Raw genomic sequence first — 10,682 nt, 5'->3', positions numbered from 1 at the left:
GCTCAACCTGCTGGACACCTGCGGCGTCTGCGGGCAGCCCATCTAGAGCCGGCGGCCCAAGCTGCTGCCCTGCCTCCACTCGATCTATCTCAGCTTTAAATTGACATAGGGGGAGTTTAGATGAGAGATGAGGAACACGTTCTTCCCTGTGTGGGTGATGAGGCCCTGGCACACGTTGCCCATAGAAGCTGTGGCTGCCCCATCCCTGGCAGTGTTCAAGGCCAGGTTGGACTGGTCTTTGAGCAACCCGCTCTAGTGGAAGGGGTGCCCTGCTCTAGTGGAAGGTGTCCCTGCCCGTGGCAGGGGGTTGGAACTGGGTGAGCTTTAAAGGTCCCTTCCAACCTAAACTGTTCTATGATTCTCTGATGATTCTATGAGCTTTCTATGATCTACACAACTACCCCTTCACCTCTGCTCCTATGTGGCATAACCCAGGCAGTATTAACATCAACCATATCCCTGTTTGTCTTGTTTCCCCTTCCTGATGTGCACTCAAGACTTATCCAGATATGCAGAGTTCCATCAGAAGGCCCAAAATTTCTTTTTTTTCCACCAGTTTGCCACTTAATATCTGGGTCCCTTTTCCAGTTGTCCATCAGCAAAAGCCTGGAAGGAAAGATCCACTCTTGGGAGAGCTGAGCTTCACAAAATGGCAAAATCGTGCCAGCTACTGCAATGGAAGTGTCTCCTGTGAAGCAGATGGAGGCTACCATAGAGGTTAAGTCTGGGATCAGTAGGAAGGCAAGGAAAGCTGTCCAGAGAAGGAACTAAGATCTTTGCACTTCTAATGAGACAAAATTTTCTGAAACTGAATCAGTTGCCTTACCCCGCCCCATGTCTGGTGTCTGCTGCAGCTTCTTCAGTTTCTTTGTTTCTGAATGCTTTGTTAGGAGTAAGAAGAAATTCTACATTTGAAAAGGGAGAAGTTTCAGTGTCAAATATCACAGATTCCTGCCTCTTTAATTGTCCCAAATTCCTGTACAAGAGGGCACCACTCTGGCTAGCCTTTCCTTCTTCCTTAGTTCACCTTAGCAATTCTGGTTGTTGAGCACTAGATGCCCCACGGCCATGAGGTGTGGCCAGGTAGCCAAGACAGCTTGGAAGGGACAGGCTCAGACTGCAGTCCTATTTGCCACAGATGGATTCTGAATAACTTTCCCCTGGGAGACAGAGCACTCCAGACATGCTGGGTAGCATCATACATTAAGAAGAGACTGTAATATTGTTTGTATTGCACAAGTAGGCAAGTAATTGGAGAGTAGCTCCAGCTTCAGTTCACTCTGTGCTATCGATTACAGCTGTGTTTTAACAGCAGTTTCATGGGCTGAGAATGGAAAGACACCACAGGGAATCAGATGAGCCTGTTTAGGAGATTTTTTTAAGAAACTAAGTGTTTTCAGCTTCTATCAAAAGGCAATTGCCAATTCAGATCAGGTCCTGTGTTCAGATATAAGGCAATAAAAGGTGTTTTGCTAACAGCCCTCCTGTAAGATCACTAGCAGGTTTTAACTCTGATTTGCTGCAACAAAATACATCATAATGTGAAGTTTATTAGCAGTGAGAGGTTGTTAGCCTTTGATTTTCGAAGCCATAAATCAAGAAAATAAATGCTGCTTGTTGGTATGTGTGTTCTTACTATTTCATCACTGCACTGGGACCACAGGAGTTGGTCTAGACAACCTGTTTCACTAGTAAAGTTTAACACGCTTTTCAAACACATTCATCCCACTTCAGAGATGGGGAACAGAGACACACAAGAACTAAGGACTGGATCAGCAATAAGACTTAGGTACCTTGTTTATCCAACATTCAGCTACCATGGAGGCCATCAGATTTCTGCCTAAATGGCCACTCCGGATAAGTTTCTTCTGCCAAAGGCAGGTATCTGTAAGGCTATTTGACCTATAGATGTTGAAGATCTACTCAATAGTTAGGGGAGCTGAGGTTGCAATTCATAAAATCCTAGAATGGCTTGGGTTGGAAGGGGACCTTAAAGATCATCCAGTTCCAACCCCCTTCCACAGGCAGGGACACCTTCCACTAGATCAGGTTGCTCAAAGCCCCATCCAACCTGCCTTTATTGAACACCTCATCTGAAATACTAGCTAAACCATCACTAAACCACATAAGGCAAGCACACATCACCATCTTCACAAAATAAGACTCTTATTGTAATTTTTTTTTTACCTGTTTTCTTATTGACCCTTGCACTTCAGATCTAGAGTCTTTTCAAGAGCTGGAAATCAGAGTGCTCTTCTTGTTACATCAGACACACACCCCTATTTAGCCAAATCCCCTCTCATTTTGAAGAAATGCACTAAACAGGACATTATCACATCTTTTCTAACCTTTGATACAGTACTAGCCACAGAATTTAATTTAAAGATCTCCTTGTTATTCCAAATAACTGATTAAGACATGTTTTCCTGAATGACAAGTGAAGTTGATGCAACATCTACAAGACAGCTTAAGAGCAGGTTTCTTTAATCAAACTCATCATTGGCGAATCAAAACATAGAAGCAAGACTTCTCAGAAAAAGGTACTGCTTATAAATGAAGAAAAATACCAGAGCCCTCTCAGGTTTTGTGCTTCATTTTAATTCATTATTAATTAATTTTGAGACTTATTTAATGGAGAACACTGCTAAGAAACTGACTTCCTCAGAACAATTATAAATATAAAGAAAAAGTACATTTACAGCTGGAAAAAGTCCTCTTAATCATAAAAATAAAAATATTTTTAAGGAATAGAGGCATTTGGTCCTCTACTACTCTTCTCCAGATCACGATATGCATATGTATGTATATATGCCTGAAAGTGCGAAAGGAACCTACAGTCTTAAAATTATCTTTTAAAGATAGGAATGCAAAATATAAGAAATTTCCTCCTGACCACAGGAAATGGACTCTATAGAAAAAGCTGGGACTTGAAGAAAGAACAGCAAAAATATTTGCTTTGTAATCTTGAAAATTGACAACTCTTCAGATAGATTTCAAAATGGCAAAAGCTTTAGATACAAGCTCTTTATTGAAGTCTCCCAAATGTTGGGGGGCAGCAAACCGGGGTCTACCACCTTGTGTGCTGTTGGCATCCTTCTGGACTGTTTTAGGGACCCTTGCAAATCTTAAACCACTTTTTTTTTTTTCTCTTTTTCCTCCCTCTTTCCCAGGCCACCACTGAACCCCCAAAAAAGAAACCGGACCCTGTCACTTCGGAGACGGTGGTGATCTGGGGGCTGCGGCTCTGGCAGGTGATTGGTATCTTTGCCATCTTTGTCCTGGCAGTCAGTAAGTTGTAATTCTCTGCCTTGCACCAACCACAGCACCACCCCAAGTAGGACTTGTTCCTGGAGGACTACAGGCCAGGTAGCCATGGAGGTCACAGGCTGAGGCTTTTTGGTCTCTGGCATCAAAGGAGTACACACTGAGGGGGCTTTGCAGCAGGGAGAGGCAGGTGGGGTCTGTGAAGGAACCACAGATGGGCCACTGTGGCTTCCTCCTGTAACATACTGATCCTAATTGGTGGCATCCCAGAGAAAAGTTACTGCAGGGCTGTGCCACACTGTGGGACTGTGTTCAGCTATAGTACCACATTCAAGCCCAAATCCATGTTACAGCCATGGTCCTGCCCTGTTGAACAACCATACAACCTGTATGTGACCTCCTCTGGTCTTTTCCCACATGCTGCAATAAGAAGTCTTAAGAGGTCTAGGAAGCCACTGCCTCACACCGGATGACTGCAATGGAATAGGATCAGATACTTGAAGGATCTATCTGGATATGGCCAATTCCCTACCTGAGTGTCTCCATCCAGCTTCATCCTCTTGCAGGTCACTGCCTGGGAAGAGTGAAAGCCAGCTTCACTGTGCATTGCAAACTACTATCATGAGCTTCCTTATGAGACATCACTTAGGACACTATCATAACCCCATGAAAATTCAAAGGAAGGATCTTCTGCTCTTTTCTTGAGCCAACTATAACTTCATACAAAAAAAAAAAATAGACCAGTTTGATACTAGGCAAACATGATAAATTGATCTTCCATCTTCTTGATATACACTTTACAAAAGTCTTGCAAGTAACCGATTTATTTCTTCTAGTAAACAAAGTTACACCAACTCATCTATGATTCCCTTAAACCTCTTATTTTTCCTGTTAGGGACAGATACGCAGATAACCTGGTTCTGTCCCTGTTTACTTGAAAGTAAATCCCGTCAACTCAGAGATCACCTCAAATCCTTACTGATATCTACCCACAAGGGGCAGGGAGAGATGGCAGGGTAGGAGGTAGTGAGCAAGTGGCTGCATGGTGCTTATTGGCCTTAATTGCTTGTTAAAATTAATTTCACAAGTGGAGCAATGAAGCATTTTAAAGCAAATGAAAGAAGGTATTGTGTGCTTTCTGTACCAGTTTTGCTCTCATTCATCATAAGTGATGAGCACTCTCCAAAACAGAGTGGCTACATTCAAGCTCCTGATGGAGAACAGCCACAGGTGATGACAGCCCTGAGCTACAAGCAGCTGGTGTTTAGAATACAGGTTTGCTGGGCCAGCTCTAAAACTTAGTATTGCAGGGAACTAATTTCTAGTGCTCCCAGTTACTTTTTAATTTGCTGCTAAACCCCATCTAGATGTAGCCCTAATCTAATTAAAGAGCACAGCAATCTGTGTTTTGTTGTCTCCACTGATATTGAGGGAATAAAGTCAATTCTTGTTGCCACAGCCATCTTTTTGGCTGATGTAGGTGGCCTCTATCAGTCCTTCCCTGATAGCCTTCCTGTTATGTTTCCATGCTCTGTTTAAACCAGAAGTTCACATTTTCAAAGCAAGAACAAGCATTTTCCTGTGTTTTCTTTTCCCCTCATTGCCCTTTCTGGGCAAACACCACACCCTGCACCCAAAGTCTGAGCTCTCCATCAATGAAGCTTATCCTAGTTCCTCACATGCCACAACACCCTTCGCAAACAATCACAAGAAACTCCACAAGGAACAATAGATAAGTATTTAACCGTAATGACTCCATACACCATGTGAAAAATAGGCATCAAAATTAACATCAGGAGTTCTAGAATGCAAGTAGACTGGTGAAGGGGTTTATTTAGCTCGGGGCATCAAATTGCACATACATTTTTGCCCATGTGTATGTTTTGTTGTTCATTAAAAATTGGCTCTGTCAATACCAGATTATTTAGGCTTAGAAGCATGGAAATGTTCCTATTATGACAAACTACCACAGCAGATGGTACACTGCTTGCAGAAAAAAACAGGTAAGTTTTTTTTTGGTTGACTAAAAACATCAGTAGCAAGAAGCAAACACCCATGGGAATTACTTAAGTGACAGCCCAGAGATGACATATATTATAGAAAACAACATAGAAGGAAAGTTGCAGCCTAGTTGTTTAAAGTGCTGAAAGCAGTGAATTTTGAGAAGCTAAAATACTGTTAAGGATCTGTGTTTAGACAAGCGAGCAAATAGGTTATGTGCAATTCAATAAAGTAACATCTGCTTCGACATTCTAGTTCCCATTAACAGACACAGGTAGTTCAGCAACATCAAACCATTATGTCAGCCTGCTACAGATAAATGTTATTGGAGGAGTAGGAAAGTGTTTTCTAGGTGATCGCAGGGTTTTGGCGTGCCGAGTGTCAGTGTGATAAACAGATTCAGTACACCCCAGCATGTAATGGAGCCAGTTTATGACTCTACTGCTCTGTTACAGCCTTTTTGTTTGAAGAAGCTTTCTTTCGATGAGCAGAGGGGATTTGAAAGCAATGATACCAGCTCAGTCAGCATTATGAAAACAGTAAGTATTTGGTGAAGACAGCAAATATTAACCAAGTCAGTGATCCAAGTCAAAACAAGGCAAGTTCAAACTTAATGAATAACTGTATCATACAGATAGTTCTCACCAGTTTCTCATATCTTGCTCCAGAAACATCATCCTCTTCTTTTGCTTTGCTATCCCCAAAGCACTGATGGTTCCCCAGCTTTAGTTCTCAGGAGCAGACACAGGTTTTTCTGTGAATGAGCTCTTGGAAGTTGCCTTGGTATCTGTCCAGAAAAAGTCTTCTACTTTTCTAATGGGCCAACAGCTAGAGAAGAACTTCAATATGGCTTCTTTTTACCTGGTTCCAGAATCACCTTCTCAGCCAGGGCAAGAGGGTGGCACAGCCTTCTAACAGCACTAACCCTCTACATTAGGAGACAGGAGAACATCCTTTCCAGGGCTTCCTAGAGCCTGCACATGATCCCATTGTCTTACCATCTCACCTTGTTATCAAGGCTTGAAGGGTGTGACAACTTTGTCATGTGAATTCAGGTGAGGAGTAAATGAGAATAAGGAGAGGAATTTAGATGCTTTTAGAATTAATGCCCCTAGCTACTTCACTATGAGTGATTGTGGAGCACTTGAGCTGGATAGCTTTCAGTTGAAGTTGAAATAAAAGATAGTTACTCCAGAAAGGTATGATCCCAGATACATAAGTGAAGCCACAGCACTAAACTAGACTATCCCACCTGAAATATACCATGTGGATGGCAGATCCTCCATGCTCCTCCACCCCACAAACCTGCTTCAGCTGAGTTGACTGGACTTGCAAATATAGATATGATCCAGATGATGTTTCCAAATCTTGCTCTTAACAACTTCCACAAGATGGCATCATCACATAATAAATGGGGGGGAAGGCCAAATCCTAAAGTCTCTTACACTTCCTTATTTAATTAAAAGATAAAAATAAATAAAAACCCATAAACCATACCTAAAGGCATCTTATATGTCAATACACACCACTCAAATGGGTAAAGAGTCTCTGGGGACATCTAACTCATATAAAGATTTTTGGGTGGGTTATAAAAAAGGGGGCAACTCCTAGCTGTACCCAGGTAGAGACCAGAAGAGATTAAATGTTTGCACGTGCATTAACAGCAAGTTTTTCTCTCTTTCCTGCAGCAACTGATAGTCAACTTTCTCAGGTGCCACATGAAAGCATCTCTCTGCCAGACCCATTTGTATCTGTCTTTTTCCTTTGTTTCTGCTATGTGATAGGACATGTCATAAGAGAAACAAAACTTTGGGAGTAAACCAGCCCACAGTAGAAAGTATAACTTAGTAGCACACACAGAGCGCTATTCAAGAGATGCAGGAGGAATAACTCTCTTGGATGTGTATATCATTGCACATTCTTATTTATCTACTAAAATATCAGGAACAAATCTTTTTGCTACAACTGGAGAAGGCATGAGAACTCATTTTTAAAGCAGACAGTCTCTACAGGGAAAATTCATAAAGGTAGGGACTAGAAAAAAAAAAGAATATTTCTCAAGTACCACACACAGCAGGCCAACTCACTTTTGCTTCTCTGCTTCCAAGATTTTAGTGCAATCATTTTGTCCTTGGTTAAAGGAAACCTTCCCTTTTGGATAGGTGAATCAAGTAGAGCAAAGAAGACCATTATGTTAGTGAGTGTTCTGACAGTGTGCCTTAAAATCCTTATCAGGGCTGCCTCTCAGCATCTGGCATAGTTCAGCTGCTCTGAATTGCTCCTCTGAGTGTTGGTTGATAAGAAGAGAGACCCCTTGCAAGTATGAGTAGAGGTTATATTTTTTTTTTTTTTTTTTTCCCCTTGGGAAGACTTTGATGAGGCAACTGGCAGACAACTAAGATGAGATTAACTGTCAGGAGGATTTGATTCACTCAGGAGCACTGCTGTCTGATTTCTTGGTCTTGCTTTTTCTTCCTTTTTCTTTTTTCCCTCCACTGTCCCTTGAAAGCTGTGAATAGGGAACTATTGCTTTGTTAGGACACACTGAATCATAATCTTGGAATCTTGCATAGCCTGTTTCATCCACAAAAACTGAGGACTTTTCGCCAGAAGTATTACCCTTTTTGAACTGCTGTGATGGGAGGGGGAGGGGGAGGTGGTCCTGATCCATCCCTGGGAAAGCCAGAAGCTGGCTTAAGGCTTGCCCAGTGTGATCTCCATTGAATCACCTTTTTCTTTGACATCACAACCACCATCAATATTTTTAGGCAGCCCTGTGGGCTGCTTTTCTTCCTCTCTGATTTTAAGGTCTGATGTTTTCCTTATTTAAGTACACCCCTAGGTCAGTTGACAGCAGCCCACCAGGGAGGATGCAGGTAGCACCTCCCCGACTAATGCCCCACTGATTTCTGCAGAAGCAATCCAATGTCTGTGTCTGGATGAAGGGCAAAATGCCTTGACATCCCTGCTAGCACATCTCTCTGGAGTGAAAAGCATGAACAGAGGAAAGAGGGCATGAAGAGGATGATGAGAGTAGAGACAGTGCTGAGAAGAGGAAGCAATGCCTTTCAGCTCCTGCCTAGAATCCTCCTCCTGTATTGTGGCAGCTTGATATAGAGCATTAACCAGATGTATGTCAGGTACTGCAGGCAGGGGGAGACCCCTTTCCTTATCATCCAGTTTTGAACCTGTACTTTGTTGAATGGAGAAAGTGAGGGAGAAGTTAGGATGGAACTGTAGCAGGAAGATCCCACATGGGGTGTGGTTGGAGCAGAGCTGTTGCTGCATCCCACTGCCATGAGCTCATGCCTTGTTCTCAACTCAAACTGAAAACCAAGTTGGCTTTGGATGATACTTTTGGATGATACAGCCTTCCAGTACCTTAAAGGGGCCTACAAGAAATCTGGAGGGGGACATTTTACAAGGGCATGTAGAATAGGACAAGGAGGAATGGCTTTAAGATGAAAGAGGGTAGATTAGGAGTATGAAATAGTGCCAGAGTACAAAGGAGGTAGGCTTATACTAAACAAACATGTTCCCAGGAATCAAGTATTATTTAATGAACACCAACAAAGCTGTTAAACATCCTGAATGCAATTAACTGAGCTCAGTTTAATTTGAAGTGTTAGAGGTTTTATCTACCAACTTGCTACAGGCTTTGCAGTATGTATGTCAGGCAAAAGATTTACACTGTTAAATAACCATTACTTTTTGGATGGCAAAACTATCCAGATGTTCCTATTAATGTGCAATATTTCCAGTGAGGCACAAATAATTTAGGCTGGCTCAAGAATGCCTCACGGGGTGCTTTCTGACAGAGGCTTTAGCTGTCTATCTTCAAACACTGCATCATCAGCATCCAGGCATATGAGAAACACTCAGCAGGGTGCACAGATGGATGCAAGGAGTGTGTGGGGGGTCTATCACAAAGAACATCACTTGGAACAAGGGATGGGTCTTACATGGGGACAAAAGGTTGATCCCCTCTTTTGCCCTCAGCCCAAGTTCACACATGATTATCTCTTACTACAGATGAGACATTTCCTTCTGTTTTAGAGGTGCTCTGCAGTTGCGTGCCTACAAAATAGCTCAAAACAGCCCCCAAAGTTATTGGCACCAGCATATGTAGTTCAAGCTGAGCACAAAATGTGGTGCTTAAGGGAAAGTTGTGTTTTGCAAATGAAGGACCCTTTTTTTAAAGTACGATTAATAACAAGTAAATATTCTTTCTTGTTGATTATTTTAATAACAAATAGCCTATGCTGTTCTTGTTTTGTACTATAACGTTATCTTAAACTTCCATTGTTGTTTATGCTTACACACACAAAAACACTCACATGCCCAAGGCTACTACAAAATTAGTTGTTGTGATCCCTATCAGCTAAAAAGAATTGGAGATGCCATTGCCTGAGGCTGGCATCTCTTAAATGTGACACCTATCGGGTCACATAGAAGTGGCTGTGTCTGGAGGCTGCAAGGGGAAAAGCTGCAGTGTTGCACTATGGTGGGGCTCGGAAACAGCTCCTCTGTGTGGACGTTACCACCATCCGGAAGCCTAATCTACTTCGTCCACTCATTGACCATTCATGCTCAAGGCAATGCGGTGACGGAGGGCACAGGTGGACTCTGGCATCAGAGATGGGGACTGTGGGGAGAGGCTGCTTTGCTGTATGGCACAGTGCACAAGGTACAAGTGTTCTTGAGATCTGTGTGACACAAACAAGTATCACTCCTATATAGCTTTATGGGTCTGAAAGTGAAAGTCAGATTTGCAACTGTACTGGGCAAACTCATTACTTAACTATTTGTGTTCTGATTTATGATTACTATTGTTATTTCAACAGACCATCATAATTTAATTCCCATTTTGTAAGTTTCATGCATGATCCTGCTCCAGTGCATTTTCTCTACCCAGTTTGGAAAACAGGTGCAAGCCACCATGTCACACAAAATCCAACTAACACCAAATAATAGGGATTTTGCAGATTCCCAAGGCAGCCCATATCCTTGCTTCTCAGCTGGTGTAATTGAACGCAGGTAGCAGCTGTACGTTGCTTCCAGTTAATTATGAATTGAAATCTGTGTGTATCCATCCATAGGAGTATATGAGGTCTGAGGGTAGAGAGGTCTGAGCTGCACAGAGAAGATCCAAATCTGGCTTTGATTTTCCCAAGTCGCAAGATTAGCTGTGGGAGTTGAGATCATGGGTTTTGTTGCTAGCTCTAGTTTGACAGAAATGACAGGCCCAGCTTATTGCCCATTTTTTAATAAATGCCTGACGAGGTATTTCTCCTATTACGAAGCAATCATTGTTAGATCTTGCCTCACAGAGCTGCAGTGCTGGCTCCTCCTTGTGACAGATCCTCTCCTTGCATGCTAGCAATGGAGAGGGTTCAGACCCAAACCTCTCACCCCCT

At 42.5% G+C, this 10,682-nt stretch overlaps 1 protein-coding gene across 1 annotated transcript in view; it reads left to right on the top strand.

The window, feature by feature from the left end:
* Window positions 1–3,170: 3,170 nt before the first annotated feature.
* The window catches only part of LOC104409309 (transmembrane inner ear expressed protein-like), a gene marked incomplete at its 5' end in the record, with an annotated part of 22,507 nt that continues 14,995 nt past the window's right edge, over window positions 3,171–10,682 (top strand). The window contains one exon of the mRNA XM_010019146.1: window positions 3,171–3,288. Within this exon, the coding sequence (XP_010017448.1) occupies window positions 3,171–3,288 (118 nt within the window). The remainder of the gene's footprint in view (window positions 3,289–10,682) is intronic.

The sequence above is a fragment of the Nestor notabilis genome, unplaced genomic scaffold (genome assembly GCF_000696875.1).
Source record: "Nestor notabilis isolate BGI_N333 unplaced genomic scaffold, ASM69687v1 scaffold6360, whole genome shotgun sequence".
Taxonomy (NCBI): domain Eukaryota; kingdom Metazoa; phylum Chordata; class Aves; order Psittaciformes; family Psittacidae; genus Nestor; species Nestor notabilis.
Note: the sequence above shows the minus strand (reverse complement) of the source record. Positions and strands in the feature narration are given on the sequence as shown.